This window comes from Pseudophryne corroboree, chromosome 2, assembly GCF_028390025.1.
Source record: "Pseudophryne corroboree isolate aPseCor3 chromosome 2, aPseCor3.hap2, whole genome shotgun sequence".
Lineage (NCBI taxonomy): Eukaryota > Metazoa > Chordata > Amphibia > Anura > Myobatrachidae > Pseudophryne > Pseudophryne corroboree.
The window spans coordinates 110109622-110131698 of NC_086445.1; the positions used below are offsets into that span (position 1 = coordinate 110109622).

The window sequence follows — 22077 nt, forward strand, 5'->3', positions numbered from 1 at the left end:
TGGGCACACTATAAAGACTTAAACTGGGTGTGAACTGGCTCCTCCCTCTATGCCCCTCCTCCAGACCTCAGTTAGACTTTGTGCCCAGGAGTAACTGGACACACACTAGGGGAGCTCTACAGAGTTTCTCTAAAAGACTTTATGTTAGGTTTTCTCTAACGTCCTAGTGGATGCTGGGGACTCCGTAAGGACCATGGGGAATAGACGGGCTCCGCAGGAGACATGGGCACTTTAAGAAAGAATTTGGATTCTGGTGTGCTCTGGCTCCTCCCTCTATGTCCCTCCTCCAGACTCAGTTTGAATCTGTGCCCAGACGAGCTGGGTGCTGTTTAGTGAGCTCTCCTGAGCTTGCTATAAGAAAGTATTTTGTTAGGTTTTTTATTTTCAGGGAGCTCTGCTGGCAACAGACTCCCTGCATTGTGGGACTGAGGGGAGAGAAGCAGCCCTACTCTCTGCAGATAGGTCCTGCTTCTTAGGCTACTGGACACCATTAGCTCCAGAGGGATCGTACACAGGATCTCACCCTTTGTCGTCCGATCCCGGAGCCGCGCCGCCGTCCCCCTCGCAGAGCCGGAAGACAGAAGCCGGGTGAAAGAAGAAGACTTCGAAATCGGCGGCAGAAGACTCCAGTCTTCACTGAGGTAGCGCACAGCACTGCAGCTGTGCACCATTGCTCCCAAACTACACCCACATACTCCGGTCACTGTAGGGTGCAGGGGGGGCGCCCTGGGCAGCAATTAGGACCTCTTGGCAAAAGTTGGACATATATACAGTTGGGCACTGTATATATGTATGAGCCCCCGCCATAATTTTGTACATAAACGCGGGACAGAAGCCCGCCGCTGAGGGGGCGGGGCTTCTTCCTCAGCACTCACCAGCGCCATTTTTTCTCCACAGCTCCGCTGAGAGGAAGTTCCCCAGGCTCTCCCCTGCAGAGTCACGGTAGAAGAGGGTAAAAAGAGAGGGGGGGCACATAAATTAGGCGCAAAAACATAATATACAGCAGCTACTGGGTTAACACTAAGTTACTGTGTGTTTCCTGGGACATATAGCGCTGGGGTGTGTGCTGGCATACTCTCTCTCTGTCTCTCCAAAGGGCCTTGTGGGGGAACTGTCTTCAAAAAGAGCATCCCCTGTGTGTGTGGTGTGTCGGTACGTTTGTGTCGACATGTTTGACGAAGAAGGCTATGTGGAAGCAGAGCGGGAGCAAATGAATGTGGTGTCTCCGCCGACGGCGCCGACACCTGATTGGATGGATATGTGGAAGGTTTTAAATGATAATGTTAATTCCTTGCATAAAAGGTTGGATAAAGCTGAAACCTTAGGACAGTCGGGGTCTCAGCCCATGCCTGATCCTATGTCGCAGAGGCCGTCAAGGGTCTCAGAAGCGCCCACTATCCCAAATTGTTGACACAGATACCGACATGGATTCTGACTCCAGTGTCGATTACGATGATGCAAAGTTACAGCCTAAATTGGCTAAATCCATCTGTTATATGATTATAGCAATTAAGGATGTGTTGCACATCACAGAGGAAACCCCAGTCCCTGACAAGAGGGTTCATATGTATGGGGGAAAAAGGCAGGTGGTGACCTTTCCCCCTTCGCATGAGCTAAATGAGTTATGTGAAAAGGCTTGGGAATCTCCAGATAAAAAACTGCAGATTTCCAAACGGATGCTTATGGCGTATCCTTTCCCGCCAACGGACAGGTTACGCTGGGAATCCTCCCCTAGGTTGGACAAAGCTTTAACACCCTTATCCAGAGGGTAGCCCTTCCGTCACAGGATACGCCCACCCTAAAAGATGCTGCGGATAGAAAGCAAGAGGGTACCCTGAAGTCCATTTATACACATTCAGGTACCTTACTAAGGCCGGCAATTGCGTCGGCCTGGGTGTGTAGTGCTGTAGCAGCATGGACGGATACCTTATCTGAGGAACTTGATACCTTAGACAAGGATACTATATTAATGACCCGGGGGCATATAAAAGACGCTGTCCTATATATGAGAGATGCTCAAAGAGACATTAGCCTACTGGGCTCTAGAATCAATGCAATGTCGATTTCTGCCAGTAGGGTCCTGTGGACTCAGCAATGGACAGGTGATGCCGACTCAAAAAGGCACATGGAGGTTTTACCTTACAAGGGTGAGGAACTGTTTGGGTAGGTTCTCTCGGACCTGGTCTCCACAGCTACTGCTCGAAAGTCAAATTTTTTGCCATATGTTCCCTCACAACCTAAGAAAGCACCTTATTACCAAATGCAGTCCTTTCGATCACAAAAAGGCAAGAAAGTCCGAGGTGCGTCCTTTCTTGCCAGAGGCAGGGGCAGAGGAAGGAAGCTGCACAACACAGCTAGTTCCCAGGAACAGAAGTCCTCCCCAGCTTCCACTAAATCCACCGCATGACGCTGGGGCTCCACAGGCGGAGCTAGGCCCGGTGGAGGCGCGTCTCCGAAATTTCAGCCACAAGTGGGTTCACTCCCAGGTGGATCCCTGGGCGATAGAGATTGTGTCTCAGGGATACAAGCTGGAATTCGAAGAGATGCCCCCTCACCGATACCTCAAATCGGCTCTGCCAGCTTCCCCCTTAGAGAGGGAAATAGTGTTAGCTGCAATTCACAAATTGTATCTTCAGCAGGTGGTGGTCAAGGTTCCCCTCCTTCAACAAGGAAAGGGTTATTATTCGACCATGTTTGTGGTACCGAAACCGGACGGTTCGGTCAGACCCATATTAAATTTAAAATCCCTGAACATATACCTGAAAAGGTTCAAGTTCAAGATGGAATCGCTCAGAGCGGTCATCGCAAGCCTGGAAGGGGGGGATTTTATGGTGTCTCTGGACATAAAGGATGCATACCTTCATGTCCCCATTTATCCACCTCATCAGGCGTACCTCAGATTTGTGGTACAGGATTGTCATTACCAATTCCAGACGTTGCCGTTTGGTCTCTCCACGACACCGAGAATATTTACCAAGGTAATGGCGGAAATGATGGTGCTCCTGCGAAAGCAAGGGGTCACAATTATCCCATACTTGGACGATCTCCTAATAAAGGCGAGGTCCAGAGAGCAGTTGCTGATCAGCGTAGCACGCTCTTGGGAAGTGTTACAACAGCACGGCTGGATTCTAAATATTCCAAAGTCGCAGTTGATTCCTACGACTCGTCTGCCTTTCCTGGGCATGATTTTGGACACAGGCCAGAAGAGGGTTTATCTCCCGATGGAGAAGGATCAGGAGCTCATGACACTGGTCAGAGACCTATTGAAACCAAAACAGGTGTCGGTGCATCACTGCACGCGAGTCCTGGGAAAGATGGTGGCATCATACGAGGCCATTCCCTTCGGCATTTTCCATGCAAGGACCTTTCAATGGGATCTGTTGGACAAGTGGTCCGGATCACATCTTCAGATGCATCGGTTGATCACCCTATCCCCCAGGGCCAGGGTGTCTCTCCTGTGGTCGCTGCAGAGTGCTCACCTTCTCGAAGGTCGCAGATTCGGCATTCAGGACTGGGTCCTAGTGACCACAGATGCAAGCCTCCGAGGGTGGGGGGCAGTCACACAGGGAATAAATTTTCAAGGGCTGTGGTCAAGTCAGGAGACTTGCCTTCACATCAACATCCTGGAACTAACCGCGACCAACCGGTTCTGATTCAGTCAGACAACATCACCGCAGTGGCTCATGTAAACCGCCAAGGCGGCACACGGAGCAGGGTGGCGATGGTAGAAGCCACCAGAATTCTTCGCTGGGCGGAGAATCATGTAAGCGCACTGTCAGCAGTGTTCATTCCGGGAGTGGACAACTGGGAAGCAGACTTCCTCAGCAGGCATGACCTCCACCCGGGAGAGTGGGGACTTCATCAAGAAGTCTTCACGCAGATTGCAAGTCGGTGGGAACTGCCACAGGTGGACATGATGGCATCCCGCCTCAACAAAAAGCTACAGAGATATTGCGCCAGGTCAAGGGACCCTCAGGCGATAGCTGTGGACGCCCTGGTGACACCGTGGGTGTTCTAGTCAGTCTATGTATTTCCTCCTCTTCCTCTCATACCCAAGGTCATAAGAAAAAGAGGAATGAGAACAATACTCATTGTTCCGGATTGGCCAAGAAGGACCTGGTATCCAGATCTGCAAGAAATGCTCACAGAGGACCGGTGGCCTCTGCCTCTAAGACAGGACTTGTTGCAACAGGGGCCCTGTCTGTTCCAAGACTTACCGCGGCTGCGTTTGACGGCATGGCGGTTAAACCCCGGATCCTAGCAGAAAAAGGCATTCCGGATGAAGTTATTCCTACGCTGATAAAGGCTAGGAAGGATGTGACAGCTCATCATTATCACCGTATATGGTGAAAATATGTGGCTTGGTGTGAGGCCAGGAATGCCCCTACGGAGGAATTCCAGCTGGGCCGTTTCCTTCACTTCCTACAGGCGGGAGTGAATTTGGGCCTTAAATTGGGTTCCATTTAAGGTACAGATTTCGGCCTTATCCATTTTCTTTCAAAAAGAACTGGCTTCTCTGCCTGAAGTTCAGACATTTGTAAAGGGAGTGCTGCATATTCAGCCCCATTTTGTGCCTCCAGTGGCACCTTGGGATCTTAGCGTGGTGTTGAGTTTCCTGAAATCACACTGGTTTGAACCACTCAAAACGGTGGAATTGAAATATCTCACATGGAAGGTGGTCATGCTATTAGCCTTGGCTTCGGCTAGGCGTGTGTCAGAGTTGGCGGCTTTGTCACATAAAAGCCCCTATCTGGTTTTCCATGCAGATAGAGCAGAATTGCGGACCTGTCCGCAATTTCTGCTGAAAGTGGTTTCATCCTTTCATATAAACCAACCTATTGTGGTGCCTGTGGCTACTACTGACTTGATTCCGAGTCACTGGATGTGGTCAGGGCTTTGAAGGTTTATGTAGCCAGAACGGCTAAGGTCAGGAAAACAGAATCTTTGTTTATCCTGTATGCTTCCAACAAGCTTGGGGCGTCTGCTTCAAAGCAAACTATTGCTCGCTGGATCTGTAACACGATCCAGCAGGCTCATTCTGCGGCAGGGTTGCCGCTGCCTAAATCAGTTAAGGCCCATTCCACAAGGAAGGTGGGCTCTTCTTGGGCGGCTGCCCGAGGGGTCTCGGCATTACAGCTTTGCCGAGCGGCTACTTGGTCAGGTTCAGACACCTTTGCAAAGTTCTACAAGTTTGATACCCTGGCTGAGGAGGACCTTGTGTTTGCTCATTCGGTGCTGCAGAGTCATCCGCACTCTCCCGCCCGTTTGGGAGCTTTGGTATAATCCCCATGGTCCTTACAGAGTCCCCAGCATCCACTAGGACGTTAGAGAAAATAAGAATTTACTTACCGATAATTCTATTTCTCGGAGTCCGTAGTGGATGCTGGGGTTCCTGAAAGGACCATGGGGAATAGCGGCTCCGCAGGAGACAGGGCACAAAAAGTAAAGCTTTCCGATCAGGTGGTGTGCACTGGCTCCTCCCCCTATGACCCTCCTCCAAGCCTCAGTTAGGTACTGTGCCCGGACGAGCGTACACAATAAGGGAGGAATTTTGAATCCCGGGTAAGACTCATACCAGCCACACCAATCACACCGTACAACTTGTGATCTAAACCCAGTTAACAGTATGATAACAGAGGAGCCTCTGAAAGATGGCTCCCTACAACAATAACCCGAATTAGTTAACAATAACTATGTACAATTATTGCAGATAATCCGCACTTGGGATGGGCGCCCAGCATCCACTACGGACTCCGAGAAATAGAATTATCGGTAAGTAAATTCTTATTTTCTCTATCGTCCTAGTGGATGCTGGGGTTCCTGAAAGGACCATGGGGAATATACCAAAGCTCCCAAACGGGCGGGAGAGTGCGGATGACTCTGCAACACCGAATGAGAGAACTCCAGGTCCTCCTTAGCCAGAGTATCAAATTTGTAAAATTTTACAAACGTGTTCTCCCCTGACCACGTAGCTGCTCGGCAAAGTTGTAATGCCGAGACCCCTCGGGCAGCCGCCCAAGATGAGCCCACCTTCCTTGTGGAGTGGGCCCTTACAGATTTAGGCTGTGGCAGGCCTGCCACAGAATGTGCAAGTTGGATTGTGCTACAGATCCAACGAGCAATCGTCTGCTTAGACGCAGGAGCACCCATCTTGTTGGGTGCATACAATATAAACAACGAGTCAGATTTTCTGACTCCAGCTGTCCTTGCAATATATATTTTCAATGCTCTGACAACGTCCAGTAACTTGGAGTCCTCCAAGTCACTTGTAGCCGCAGGCACTACAATAGGCTGGTTCAGATGAAATGCTGACACCACCTTAGGGAGAAAATGCGGACGAGTCCGCAGTTCCGCCCTGTCCGAATGGAAAATCAGATATGGGCTTTTGTAAGATAAAGCTGCCAGTTCTGACACTCTCCTGGCCGAAGCCAGGGCTAGTAGCATGGTCACTTTCCATGTGAGATATTTCAAATCCACATTTTTTAGTGGTTCAAACCAATGAGATTTTAGAAAGTCCAAAACCACATTGAGATCCCACGGTGCCACTGGAGGCACCACAGGAGGCTGTATATGCAGCACTCCCTTAACAAAAGTCTGGACTTCAGGGACTGAAGCCAATTCTTTCTGGAAGAAAATCGACAGGGCCGAAATTTGAACCTTAATAGATCCCAATTTGAGACCCATAGACAATCCTGATTGCAGGAAATGTAGGAATCGACCCAGTTGAAATTCCTCCGTCGGAGCACTCCGATCCTCGCACCACGCAACATATTTTCGCCAAATGCGGTGATAATGTTGCACGGTTACTTCCTTCCTTGCTTTAATCAAAGTAGGAATGACTTCTTCCGGCATGCCTTTTTCCTTTAGGATCCGGCGTTCAACCGCCATGCCGTCAAACGCAGCCGCGGTAAGTCTTGAAACAGACAGGGACCCTGCTGAAGCAAGTCCCTCCTTAGAGGTAGAGGCCACGGATCTTCCGTGATCATCTCTTGAAGTTCCGGGTACCAAGTCCTTCTTGGCCAATCCGGAACCACTAGTATCGTTCTTACGCCTCTTTGCCGTATAATTCTCAATACTTTTGGTATGAGAGGCAGAGGAGGAAACACATACACCGACTGGTACACCCAAGGCGTTACCAGCGCGTCCACAGCTATTGCCTGCGGATCTCTTGACCTGGCGCAATACCTGTCCAGTTTTTTGTTGAGGCGAGACGCCATCATGTCCACCATTGGTCTTTCCCAACGGGTTACCAGCATGTGGAAGACTTCTGGATGAAGTCCCCACTCTCCCGGGTGAAGGTCGTGTCTGCTGAGGAAGTCTGCTTCCCAGTTGTCCACTCCCGGGATGAACACTGCTGACAGTGCTATTACATGATTCTCTGCCCAGCGAAGAATCCTTGCAGCTTCTGCCATTGCACTCCTGCTTCTTGTGCCGCCCTGTCTGTTCACATGGGCGACTGCCGTGATGTTGTCCGACTGGATCAACACCGGTTTTCCCTGAAGCAGAGGTTCTGCCTGGCTTAGAGCATTGTAGATTGCTCTTAGTTCCAGAATGTTTATGTGAAGAGACGTTTCCAGGCTCGTCCACACTCCCTGGAAGTTTCTTCCTTGTGTGACTGCTCCCCAGCCTCTCAGGCTGGCGTCCGTGGTCACCAGGATCCAATCCTGTATGCCGAATCTGCGGCCCTCCAATAGATGAGCACTCTGCAACCACCACAGAAGAGATACCCTTGTCCTTGGAGACAGGGTTATCCGCTGGTGCATCTGAAGATGCGACCCTGACCATTTGTCCAACAGATCCCTCTGGAAAATTCTTGCGTGGAATCTGCCGAATGGAATTGCTTCGTAAGAAGCCACCATTTTTCCCAGGACTCTTGTGCATTGATGTACAGACACCTTTCCTGGTTTTAGGAGGTTCCTGACAAGCTCGGATAACTCCTTGGCTTTTTCCTCCGGGAGAAAAACCTTTTTCTGAACCGTGTCCAGAATCATCCCTAGGAACAGCAGACGAGTTGTCGGCATTAACTGGGATTTTGGAAAATTCAGAATCCACCCGTGCTGTTTTAGCACTTCTTGAGACAGTGCTAATCCCATCTCTAGCTGTTCTCTGGACCTTGCCCTTATCAGGAGATCGTCCAAGTATGGGATAATTAATACGCCTTTTCTTCGAAGAAGAATCATCATCTCGGCCATTACCTTTGTAAAGACCCGAGGTGCCGTGGACAATCCGAACGGCAGCGTCTGAAACTGATAGTGACAGTTTTGTACGACGAACCTGAGGTACCCCTGGTGTGAGGGGTAAATTGGAACGTGGAGGTACGCATCCTTGATGTCCAAGGATACCATAAAGTCCCCTTCTTCCAGGTTCGCTATCACTGCTCTGAGTGACTCCATCTTGAACTTGAACTTCTTTATGTACAGGTTCAAGGACTTCAGATTTAGAATAGGTCTTACCGAGCCATCCGGCTTCGGTACCACAAATAGAGTGGAATAATACCCCTTTCCTTGTTGTAGAAGAGGTACCTTGACTATCACCTGCTGAGAGTACAGCTTGTGAATGGCTTCCAAGACCGTCTCCCTTTCGGAGGGGGACGTTGGTAAAGCAGACTTCAGGAAACGGCGAGGTGGATCTGTCTCTAGTTCCAACCTGTATCCCTGAGATATTATCTGCAGGATCCAGGGATCTACCTGCGAGTGAGCCCACTGCGCGCTGAAATTCTTGAGACGACCGCCCACCGCCCCCGAGTCCGCTTGAGAAGCCCCAGCGTCATGCTGAGGCTTTTGTAGAAGCGGGGGAGGGCTTCTGTTCCTGGGAAGGAGCTGCCTGTTGCTGTCTCTTCCCCCTTCCTCTGCCTCGTGGCAGATATGAATATCCCTTTGCTCTCTTGTTTTTAAAGGAACGAAAGGGCTGCGGTTGAAAAGTCGGTGTCTTTTTCTGTTGGGGAGTAACTTGAGGTAAAAAGGTGGATTTCCCGGCTGTAGCCGTGGCCACCAAATCTGATAGACCGACTCCAAATAACTCCTCCCCTTTATACGGCAAAACTTCCATATGCCGTTTTGAGTCCGCATCGCCTGACCACTGTCGCGTCCATAAACTTCTTCTGGCCGAAATGGACATAGCACTTACCCGTGATGCCAGTGTGCAGATATCCCTCTGTGCATCACGCATATAAAGAAATGCATCCTTTATTTGCTCTAAAGACAGTAAAACATTGTCCCTATCCAGGGTATCAATATTTTCAATCAGGGACTCTGACCAAGCTACTCCAGCACTGCACATCCAGGCTGTCGCTATAGCTGGTCGTAGTATAACACCTGTATGTGTGTATATACTTTTTTGGATATTTTCCATCCTCCTATCTGCTGGATCTTTAAGTGCGGCCGTCTCAGGAGAGGGTAACGCCACTTGTTTAGATAAGCGTGTGAGCGCCTTGTCCACCCTAGGAGGTGTTTCCCAGCGCGCCCTAACCTCTGGCGGGAAAGGGTATAAAGCCAATAACTTCTTTGAAATTAGCATCTTTTTATCGGGGGCAACCCACGCTTCATCACACACCTCATTTAGTTCTTCTGACTCAGGAAAAACTATAGGTAGTTTTTTCACACCCCACATAATACCCTGTTTAGTGGTACCTGTAGTATCAGCTAAATGTAACGCCTCCTTCATTGCCAAAATCATATAACGTGTGGCCCTACTGGAAAATACGGTTGATTCGTCACCGTCGCCACTGGAATCAGTGCCTGTGTCTGGGTCTGTGTCGACCGACTGAGGCAAAGGGCGTTTTACAGCCCCTGACGGTGTTTGAGGCGCCTGGACAGGCACTAATTGATTGTCCGGCCGTCTCATGTCGTCAAACGACTGCTTTAGCGTGTTGACACTATCCCGTAATTCCATAAATAAAGGCATCCATTCTGGTGTCGACCCCCTAGGAGGTGACATCCCCATATTTGGCAATTGCTCCGCCTCCACACCAATATCGTCCTCATACATGTCGACACACACGTACCGACACACAGCAGACACACAGGGAATGCTCTTAACGAAGACAGGACCCCACTAGCCCTTTGGGGAGACAGAGGGAGAGTTTGCCAGCACACACCAAAGCGCTATATATGACAGGGATAGCCTTATAATAAGTGCTCCCTGTATAGCTGCTTTTATAATATAATTTTTGCCACTATTTTGCCCCCCCTCTCTTGTTTTACCCTGTTTCTGTAGTGCAGTGCAGGGGAGAGACCTGGGAGCCGTCCTGACCAGCGGAGCTGTGTAAGGAAAATGGCGCTGTGTGCTGAGGAGATAGGCCCCGCCCCTTTTCCGGCGGGCTCGTCTCCCGCTCTTTAGTGGATTCTGGCAGGGGTTAAATATCTCCATATAGCCCCCGGAGGCTATATGTGAGGTATTTTTTAGCCAAATAGGTTTTCATTTGCCTCCCAGGGCGCTCCCCTCCCAGCGCCCTGCACCCTCAGTGACTGCCGTGTGAAGTGTGCTGAGAGGAAAATGGCGCACAGCTGCAGTGCTGTGCGCTACCTTTAGAAGACTGAGGAGTCTTCTGCCGCCGATTCTGGACCTCTTCTTGTTTCAGCATCTGCAAGGGGGCCGGCGGCGAGGCTCCGGTGACCATCCAGGCTGTACCTGTGATCGTCCCTCTGGAGCTGATGTCCAGTAGCCAAGAAGCCAATCCATCCTGCACGCAGGTGAGTTCACTTCTTCTCCCCTAAGTCCCTCGTTGCAGTGATCCTGTTGCCAGCAGGACTCACTGTAAAATAAAAAACCTAAGCTAAACTTTTCTAAGCAGCTCTTTAGGAGAGCCACCTAGATTGCACCCTTCTCGGCCGGGCACAAAAATCTAACTGAGGCTTGGAGGAGGGTCATAGGGGGAGGAGCCAGTGCACACCACCTGATCGGAAAGCTTTACTTTTTGTGCCCTGTCTCCTGCGGAGCCGCTATTCCCCATGGTCCTTTCAGGAACCCCAGCATCCACTAGGACGATAGAGAAAATAGGATTTTACTTACCGTTAAATCTATTTCTCGTAGTCCGTAGTGGATGCTGGGCGCCAGTCCCAAGTGCGGACTTCTTCTGCAATGCTTGTATATAGTTATTGCTTAAATAAGGGTTATGTATAGTTGCATCAGGGTTGATCTGATGCTCTGTTGTTGTTCATACTGTTAACTGGGTAAAGTTATCACAAGTTATACGGTGTGATTGGTGTGGCTGGTATGAGTCTTACCCTGGATTCCCAAAATCCTTTCCTTGTACTGTCAGCTCTTCCGGGCACAGTTTCTCTAACTGAGGTCTGGACGAGGGACATAGAGGGAGGAGCCAGAGCACACCAGAATCCAAATTCTTTCTTAAAGTGCCCAAGTCTCCTGCGGTGCCCGTCTATTCCCCATGGTCCTTACGGAGTCCCCAGCATCCACTACGGACTACGAGAAATAGATTTACCGGTAAGTAAAATCCTAATTTTTATTTTCAGGGAGACCTGCTGGCTACAGGCTCCCTGCATCGTGGGACTGAGGGGAGAGAAGTCAGACCTATTTCTTCTTAGTTCAAGGGCTCTGCTTCTTAGGCTACTGGACACCATTAGCTCCAGAGGGTTCGATTACTTGGTTCGCCTAGCTGCTTGTTCCCGGAGCCGCGCCGTCAACCCCCTCACAGAAGCCAGAAGAAAGAAGCCGGGTGAGTATTAGAAGAACCGAAGACTTCAGTGACGGCAGAAGACTTCAGTAACGGAGGTACAGCGCAGCGGTAGCGCTGCGCTCCATGTTCCCACACACTTCACCAACGGCACTCACAGGGTCCAGGGCGCTAGGGGAGAGCGCCCTGGGCAGCAGTTACTGAGGTTTGGCTGGCATAATAAGAGGCTATACAGTGTCCGATTACTGTATTGAGTACCCCCGCCAGGTTAAAGATTCAAATTTTAGCGGGCTACTGCTCGCTGGGAAGGGGGCGGGGCTTAGCCGCACATTGCTCACCAGCACCATTTTCTCCTATCTCTACAGCGCTGCAGAGACGCTGCCCGGTCCTCCAAGCTCCCGCAAGTACATGGGGAGGAAAAACGGGGGGGCACATGAAATTGGTGTTTTTCAATTTATAGCGCCGGCACTGAGCATATTACTAGCTTCGGTTAGTGTATGGGCGCTGGGGGTGTGAGCTGGCATACTCTCTCTGTGTTCTCCCTATGGGCTTCTCTGTGGGTCTGTTCCCGGGTTTGTGGACTGTGTAAGTGTGAGTGTGTCGGCAAGAGGTGTCGACATGTCTGAGCCTGGGTGTTCCTCCCCGGAGGAGGTTATGGGGGCTGCAGAAAAAGATTTAAGTATGTGTCTGTCGGCACAGCCGACGGCTGACTGGATGACTATGCTGAATACACTGAATACAAATGTGGCTTTGTTGTCAAAACGACTGGATAAATCTGATTCTCAGACACAAACATGGAGACAGTCGGTGGAGGACGCATTGTCTCAGGTACAAACAGTCTCAGGGTCACAGAAGCGTGCTTTTAACCAGATGGCAGATACAGGTACCGACACGGACTCTGACTCCGATGTCGATTTAAATGAGGCTTCTTTGCATCCGCGGGTTGTCAAGAGTATTCAGTACATGATTATAGCCATTAAAGATGTTTTACGTATATCTGAGGAAACTGCTGTTCCTGACACAAGAGTCTGTTTATTTAAGGGGAAAAGACCTGAGGTAAAATTTCCCCCCGCTCATGAAATGAATGCACTCTGTGAAAAGGCTTGGGAGTCGCCTGAAAAAAGGTGGCAGAGTCCCAAGCGTATTTTGATGGCATATCCCTTTCCCTCTGATGATAGGGATAAATGGGAGTCGTCTCCAAATGTGGACAAGGCTCTATCCCGATTGTCCAAGAAGGTGGCACTTCCGTCTCCTGATACGGCTGCCCTCAAGGATCCGGCGGATCGTAAGCTGGAGACGACTTTGAAGTCCATTTTCGTCAATACTGGTGCATTGCTCAGACCTGCTGTGGCATCGGTATGGGTGAGTAGTGCTATTGCATAGTGGGCTGAAAATTTGGCTTCTGATATGGATGCTCTTGATAAAGACAATATTCTTCTGACTCTTGGTTATATTAAGGACGCTGCAGATTACCTAAAGGATGCGGCGAGGGATGTTGGTCTCTTGGGATCAAGAGCCAATGCCATGGCATTTTCGGCCAGGAGGGCGCTGTGGATTCACCAATGGAATGCTGATGCCGACTCCAAGAAGAATATGGAAGCTCTTCCTTTTAAAGGTAGTGTCTTGTTCAGGGAAGGCCTGGCTGACCTGGTGTCGACCGCTACAGCGGGTAAGTCATCTTTTCTTCCTTATGTTCCCACACAACAGAAGAAGGCACCCCATCAGCAGATGCAGTCCTTTCGGTCTAATAAATACAAGAGAGGTAAGGGCTCGTCCTTCCTCGCTTCAAAGGGTAGAGGTAGGGGAAGGAAGTCGCCTGCAGTATCAGGCACCCAGGAACAAAAGTCCTCCCCTGCCTCTAACAAGTCCACCGCATGACGCTGGGGCTCCCCTGGGGGAGTCCCTACCGGTGGGTGGCCGTCTCCGATTCTTCAGTCAGGTCTGGGTTTGTTCGGCTCTGCATCCTTGGGTCTTAGACATAGTGTACCAAGGGTACAGACTGGAGTTTCAGGAGATGCCCCCCAACCGGTTTTTCGTGTCGGCTTTGCCAACTTCTCTTCCCGAAAGAGGGGTGGTAAGAGATGCGATACAAAAGTTGTGTCAACAGAGGGTCGTGGTACCGGTTCCCCCGTCGGATCGGGGGAAAGGGTTCTATTCGAGCCTCTTTGTGGTGCCGAAGCCGGACAGTTCGGTCAGACCGATTCTGAACCTAAAATCCCTCAATCCATACTTGAAAACTTTCAAGTTCAAGATGAAGTCTCTTCGAGCAGTGATCTCCAGTCTCGAAGGGGTAGATTTTATGGCGTCAGTCGACATAAAGGATGCTTACTTACACATCCCAATATTCCCTCCTCATCAAGCCTTCCTGAGGTTTGCGGTACAGGATTGTCATTACCAATTTCAGGCGTTGCCGTTTGGGCTTTCCACGGCCCCGAGGGTTTTCACCAAGGTAATGGCAGAGATGATGGTCCTCCTGCGCAAGCAAGTGGTCACAATTATCCCGTACTTGGACGATCTCCTGATAAAGGCGAGGTCCAAAGAGCAGTTGTTAAGAAATGTGGATCTCTCCCTGTCTGTTCTGCTGCATCACGGTTGGATACTAAATTTGCCAAAGTCTCAGTTGAGCCCGGCCACTCGGCTGCCCTTCCTGGGCATGGTCCTGGACACGGAGATACAGAGAGTGTTTCTTCCGGAGGTCAAAGCTCTGGAAATCCAGACCATGGTCAGGGAGCTCCTGAGGCCGACAAGTGTGTCGATTCATCAATGCACTCGGGTACTAGGGAAGATGGTTGCGGCTTATGAAGCCATTCCGTTTGGCAGGTTTCATGCCCGGGTGTTTCAGTGGGATCTGCTGAAAAAATGGTCCGGGTCTCACCTGCACATGCACCGGAAAATAACTCTATCTTCCAGAGCCAGGATTTCTCTCCTGTGGTGGCTGCAAGGCTCTCACCTCCTAGAGGGACGCCGATTCGGAATCCAGGACTGGGTCCTCCTGACAACAGATGCAAGTCTCTGAGGCTGGGGCGCAGTCACGCTAGGAAGAAATTTCCAGGGAAAGTGGTCAAGCCTGGAATCTTGTCTCCACATAAATGTTCTCGAGTTGAGAGCCATGTACAACGACCTGCTGCAAGCAAAGAACCTTCTTTAGGGTCGCCCTGTCCTAATCCAGTCGGACAACATAACAGCAGTGGCGTATGTAAACCGCCAAGGCGGAACAAGGAGCAGGGTGGCTATGGAGGAGGCCACAAGAATCCTACGCTGGGCGGAACAGCACGTGAGCGCTCTGTCAGCAGTCTTCCTCCTGGGAGTAGACAACTGGGAAGCAGACTTCCTCAGCAGACACGATCTCCATCCGGGAGAGTGGGCTCTTCATCAAGAGGTGTTTGCAGAAGTGACAAAGCGTTGGGGACTTCCTCTGCTAGACATGATGGCTTCTCGCCTCAACAAGAAGCTTCCGAGGTATTGTTCCATGTCGAGGGACCTCCAGGCCAGCGCAGTGGACGCCCTGGTGTCTCCGTGGGTGTTTCCGTCGGTGTATGTGTTCCCTCCGCTTCCTCTCATTCCGAAGGTGCTGAGGATCGTTCGATGAACAGGGGTTCAGGCGATACTCGTCGTTCCAGATTGGCCACGGAGGGCCTGGTATCCGGATCTTCAAGAATTACTAGTGGAAGATCCCCAGCCGCTTCCTCTACGAGAGGACCTGTTGTTGCAGGGGCCCTGTTTGTTTCCGGACTTACCGCGGTTGCGTTTGACGGCGTGGAAGTTGAGCGCCAAATCTTAGCTCGGAAGGTTATTCCAGGGGAGTTCATCCCCACTCTCCTTAAAGCTAGGAAGGAAGTTACGGCAAAACATTATCACCGTATTTGGAGGAAATATGTTTCCTGGTGTGAGACCAAAACAGCTCCGGCGGAGGTGTTTCACTTTAGTCGGTTTCTCCATTTTTTGCAGGCTGGCGTAGATGCAGGCCTGAAATTGGGTTCCATAAAAGTGCAGATTTCGGCTTTATCTATTTTCTTTCAGAAAGAATTGTCCGGCCTTCCCGATGTTCAGACTTTTGTGAAGGGAGTGTTGCATATCCACCCTCCATTTGTGCCGCCGGTGGCGCCGTGGGATCTTGAAGTGGTTTTGCAGTTCCTTATGTCTCACTGGTTTGAACCTTTGCGTAAGGTAGAGTTAAAGTTTCTCACTTGGAAGGTGGTCATGCTTTTGGCTCTGTCATCGGCCAGGCGAGTGTCAGAGTTGGCGGCCTTGTCTCACAAGAGCCTGTATTTGATTTTCCATTCGGATAGAGCAGAATTGAGGACTCGTCAACAATTTCTGCCGAAGGTGGTTTCTTCGTTCCACATTAACCAGCCTATTGTGGTGCCTGTGGCTACGGATGCTGTGGCGGTTCCAAAGTCTCTTGATGTTGTCAGGGCTTTGAAAATTGATGTCGCCAGAACGGCTTGAACCAGGAAAACAGAAGCTTTGTTTGTCCTGTATGCTTCCAACAAGATTGGAAATCCTGCTTCTAAACCAACTATTGTTCGCTGGATTTGTAATACGATTCAGCAGGCTCATTCTTAGGCTGGGCTACCGTTGCCGAAGTTGGTAAAGGCCCATTCTACTAGGAAGGTGGGCTCAGCTTTGCCGAGCAGCTACGTGCTCGGGTTCAAACACATTTGCTAAATTTTACAAGTTTGATACCCTGGCTGATGAGGACCTCATGTTTGCTCAATCAGTGCTACAGAGTCGTCCGCACTCTCCCGCCTGGTCTGGAGCTTTGGTATAGACCCCATGGTCCTTTTGGAGTCCCCAGCATCCTCTAGGACGTAAGAGAAAATAGGATTTTAATACCTACCGGTAAATCCTTTTCTCCTAGTCCATAGAGGATGCTGGGCGCCCTTCCCAGTGCGGACTGTTACTTGCAGTTGTAGTTTTACTGGTTGTATTTGTTTACACATGGGATGTGTATTAGTTTATTCAGCTTGTTGCTGTTGTTGATTCATACGGTTATTTGGTTTTATACTATTCTAGTTGTACGGTATGTTGTGGTGTGGGCTGGTATGTTTCTCGCCCTTTGTTTGAACAAAAATCCTTTCCTTGAAATGTCCGTCTCTCCTGGGCACAGTTCCTATAACTGAGGTCTGGAGGAGGGGCATAGAGGGAGGAGCCAGTTCACACCCAGTTTAAGTCTTTATAGTGTGCCCAAGCTCCTGCGGATCCCGTCTATACCCCATGGTCCTTTTGGAGTCCCCAGCATCCTCTATGGACTAGGAGAAAAGGATTTACCGGTAGGTATTAAAATCCTATTTTTTGTGTGCATTTTTAAACATATTTGACCAAAATTTGGTAAATGCATCGCCTTGTGGGCTCGCTTCGCACGCCACAAGTTAACTAAAGATAATAGTGTGTGACATGGATAACAAATGCAGCAAAAGTTGTAAAAACAGGGAAAACCCCTAAAAAACATGCGTCGCCCATATTTATGTCGACCTTTTGAACCTGACGATCTATGCTGACCTTTTGACCCGGTTGACCCCTTGACTGTCGACCTACTGACCTCCTTTATTTATATGGCACCACAAGGTGTCCCTACAGAGTACAGAAACAGTTTGGACAAAACAATAAACAAGTGACTTAAGCTGGGTACACACTGGCCGATATATTGGCCGTTCTATTGAACGGCCGATATATCGTGGGTCCGCCGGCCAGTGTGTACGAGCGATAGGTCTGTGAACTCCGTTGTTCAGACCTATTGCACCAGCCCTGCTGCACAGCCGACGGCCAATAAATCGTTTTCTATCGTTGGACATATATTGGTGTGTGTGTACGACACAAGTTGCAGGAGCTGGCGCTGACTGACAGTTGAACTGGGCGGGCGTGTGTAAATGCCCGCCCAGTTTGTGACATCAGTCCCCAACGGAACGGGCAGTGTGTATGCAAAGCACACTGCCCGATCCGGCTTTAGATATATCTTTAGGTGTGTACCCAGCATTACAGTACAAAAAAATGCTGAAAATCAACAAATATACCACTAATAGTGAGTTGGTATAGAACTTTCCACACTGTATCTTACATAGGGGCAGGTGTACTAAGGAGAGTGATAAAGTGAAGAGAGCGAAAGTACCAATCAATCAGCTCCTGTCATTTTTCAAACACAGCCTGTAACATGACAGTTAGGAGCTGATTGGCTGGTACTTTATTTATCTCCACCTCATCTTTCTCCACTTTCTCTCTCCAAGGCTTGGTACATTTCCCCCGTAGTCTGACTGTGGCTCAGTCTGTAAACTTACTATGTTATACTATATAACTAATACTCCCAGCAGCTGTAACAGATGTAGCCAGAGCAGACCTGTCTTACTCAGATTACTGTATGTAGTGCCTCCTGTATACATTCCCTAGGGTTTACCCTCCTGTCTGGCTCTTACTCTGCATGAGTGGTGCTATGTGTCATGTGTGTCCCTTTCGGAAGATCTTCACATCTGCCGCCGTCTTCTGTACAGCAGGAGTGTCATCTCCTAGCCGTGTCTGACATCACCAAACATCTGGTCCAACAGGTTTTCTCTCTTCAGCGTCCACAGGGTGCTTAATTATTCTAATAAACATGCAGCATTGAGAGGCAGGTTCTCGATGTGTTCAGTCGCCTGATTTCTCCTGATATTTTGTTTCAGCAAACTTAAGAGTTCGAAGCGGGATGTGAAATGGCTACACGCGTTGTCTGGAGAGTGGTTCGAAGAGATCCAGAAAAAGAAATTTAAGGATGACACAGATGTAAGGAGCCTGGTGAGGCCACCTCTGACCCACCTCGGGAAGAAAACCCCTAAAGGCGGTGAGTCAGACAAACATCAAGTGGAAGGAGGGGGGTGGGGGGGGGGGGGGGTTCTGTAAACAATGGAAAAAAAAGAAGGAAACACTTTCACTGACTGAGACAAAATACCAGTAAATGATGATTGACGCAGCTTCTGAAGGGTTCTCATATCTCACCATAAGGGAAATGACTGTGCGATTAACCTCTAGTAATCCCTAGGCTAGGCTAAATACTGAAGCAGTGCTATTTGGCTACTCTCTATTTTCACATTGGAAACTGCAAAAGAATCCAGAATGGGCGTATTTGTATCCAACGTAGGGATCTAACCAGGATTGGGTGTTTTCTAGCTGCTGTACTTTAGAAATCCATGCTCTGGTAAATATTACCGTACAACACCAAATTATTGTTAGGCTAGTATTGCACTATCCAGAGGTTTTCAAACGTGGTCCTCAAGGCCACCCAACGGTCCAGGTTTTAAGTATATCCATACTTGGCCGCAGGCGACTTAATTAGCAGCTCAGTCAATTTGAGTAAACCATCTGTGCTGAGCCATGAATATACCTAAGACCTGGACTGTTGGGGAGCCTTGAGGACCGCGTCTGAGAACCTCTGCACTATACTGCCCTTGAGGACCGCGTCTGAGAACCTCTGCACTATACTGCCCTTTCTTTAGAATGTATTCAGGGTTTGTGGAAAGTGTGATGGACGCCTAGACCTATAAGTGCAAGGTATGTTTTGGGAATGGGAAGTTTGGCCAGTGGGGGCCCTTGCCCCATGGGGACACTTCTCTGTTTTTTTATTTTTACAGATGGCAACTAGTAATAAGGTGGAAAAGTAACATTATGGGGCTATATTAGGGCTTTCACCAAGGCACAGCCACTAAATAGAGAATGTGTGTTGCTACGTAGCCTATGAAATAAGCCACACAACAGATTTCATCATAAGACATTACTAGAGACAAGAGGTGTTGCTTCTGCAGGAGACTGCATCTTGCGGCTTGCATGAGTTGCTTGTGTTCCTGCTAGCCTTCCTGTGAGGACATAAAGTGTGGTCTTTAATCTGTGTGTTCCAAAGCAAAAATCAATGTTATGTATATTATTGCAACAAAAAGTACCTTTTATTTTAGAATGTGTGAGCACATACAGTATGTGGTGTTTGTTTTTGTGTGTGTGTGTGTGTGTGTGTGTGTGTGTGTGTGTGTGTGTGTGTGTGTGTGTGTGTGTGTGTATTACTACTTCCTTATCATTACTTTGCTGTAACTGCAGAGCTTTTTTATTACCGTACACCCTCTTCAATTAACCCAGTGACACTAACAGTAATTATATAAGTGACATCATTTCCAGCTTTTACGAGCAATGTGACAAATCATTAAAACAAAATCAAAATTATGAATTCTTGTGTATTTATTAAATTATTAATTTTCATTGTGGACAAGGAAAATAAAAGATATTTCCCCTACAATACACATTTCAATTTACATTTGAAGGTGTTACCCTAACCAAATAATTTAGTAATGCCCATCTCTGTTCTGTTTGCTTTCCCAGTCTAGATGGATTGTTTTTTACAGACACAGTAGATAGTATGGGACGGTATGGTGCCTCAGATGCAGTACAGTAGCCTGTACGTAGATAGATTAGGACAGTGTAGTGCTTCAGACACAGTACAGTACCCTGTGTGAATATACTTTAGGATTCTGTAGTGCCTCAGACACAGTACAGTAGTAGCCTGTCAGTAGATATTATGGTACGGTATAGTGTCTCAGATGCAGTACAGTTGCCTGTACGTAGATAGATTAGGACAGTGTTGTGCCTCAGACAGTACAGTAGTAGCCTGTAAGTAGATAGTATGGGACGGTATAGTGCCTCAGATATAGTACAGTAGCCTGTACGTAGATAGATTAGGACAGTGTAGTGCCTCAGACACAGTACAGTAGATTGTAAGTAGATAGTTTAGGACAGTGTAGTACCTCGGACATAGTACACAGTACAGTAGGCTGTAAGTAGGACGGAGTAGTGCCTCAGACACAGTACAGTAGGCTGTAAGTAGGACGGAGTAGTGCCTCAGACACGGTACAGTAGGATATAAGTAGGACAAAGTAGTGCCTCAGACACAATACAGTAGGCTGTAAGTAGGATGGAGTAGTGCCTTAGACACAGTACAGTAGGCTGTAGTAGGCTGTAAGTAGGATGGTTTAGTGCCTCAGACACAGTACAGTAGGCTGTAAGTAGGACGGTGTAGTGTCTTAGACACAGTACAGTAGTCTGTAAGTAGGACTGTGTAGTGCCTCAGACACAGTACAGTAGGCTGTCAGTAGGACAGTGTAGTGCCTCAGACACAGTACAGTAGACTGTAAGTAGGACCGAGTAGTTTCTCAGATACAGTACAGTAGTCTGTAAGTAGGACGGTGCAGTTTCTCAGACACAGTACAGTAGGCTGTAAGTAGGACGGTGTCATTTCTCAGACACAGTACAGTAGGCTGTAAGTAGGACGGAGTAGTGCCTCAGACACAGTACAGTAGGCTGTAAGTAGGACGGTGTAGTTTCTCAGACACAGTACAGTAGGCTGTAAGTAGGACGGTGTAGTGCCTCAGACACAGTACAGTAGGCTGTAAGTAGGACGGTGTAGTGCCTCAGACACAGTACAGTAGGCTGTAAGTAGGACGGAGTAGTGCCTCAGACACTGTACAGTAGGCTGTAAGTAGGACGGTGTAGTTTCTCAGACACAGTACAGTAGGCTGTAAGTAGGACGGTGTAGTTTCTCAGACACAGTACAGTAGGCTGTAAGTAGGACGGTGCAGTTTCTCAGACACAGTACAGTAGGCTGTAAGTAGGACGGTGTAGTTTCTCAGACACAGTACAGTAAGGCTGTAAGTAGGACGGTGCAGTTTCTCAGACACAGTACAGTAAGGCTGTAAGTAGGACGGTGCAGTTTCTCAGACACAGTACAGTAGGCTGTAAGTAGGACGGTGTAGTTTCTCAGACACAGTACAGTAAGGCTGTAAGTAGGACGGTGCAGTTTCTCAGACACAGTACAGTAGGCTGTAAGTAGGACGGTGTAGTGCCTCAAACACAGTACAGTAGGCTGTAAGTAGGACGGTGTAGTGCCTCAGACACAGTACAGAAGTGGTTAAAGTGTTCAGTCTGAATTTCTTTCCCCGGGCTTGTACATACTGTGTAGGCCTAAGATAGCACAGCACAGCACGGCATATCATGTGTCTGAATCTGTGATAGCTATTTAGTTTTCCCATGTTGATTTATAGGCAATACATTATGAAACTGTAATATAATCATATTTGTTTTTAAATAGAAAGTTGTGAGGAGTAGGTTCATGATGTTTATAAAGGACAACAAGCATATGGTTTTCATTTGTGTTACTTTGTGGCTCATTTACTTACATTTAGTATAAAAGTTAAACTAATCCCTTTTAAGCAGAAAATGTATTTCATGCACTGAATTGTACTATGCAGATAAAAGCTGACTGCTGATTGGTTGTGGTTCAGTCAGTACAAATTGTTCCCCTAAATGCAATGCTAGAACATTCATTCTTCCCAAGCTCCGAGTTCTCTAAAGTGAGACAGGGACGTGACTGCACCCCTGGTGTGTTTTTTCTTCTTCAGAGAAATGCCATTCTTTAATGCTGCAGGTTGTTATGACAC

At 48.7% G+C, this 22077-nt stretch overlaps 1 protein-coding gene across 1 annotated transcript in view; it reads left to right on the plus strand.

Moving 5' to 3' along the window:
• The window catches only part of EXPH5 (exophilin 5), a 159067-nt gene that overhangs the window by 83296 nt on the left and 53694 nt on the right, over positions 1–22077 (plus strand). Inside the window, exon 2 of the mRNA XM_063951596.1 lies at positions 18286–18443. Within this exon, the coding sequence (XP_063807666.1) occupies positions 18286–18443 (158 nt within the window). The remainder of the gene's footprint in view (positions 1–18285; positions 18444–22077) is intronic.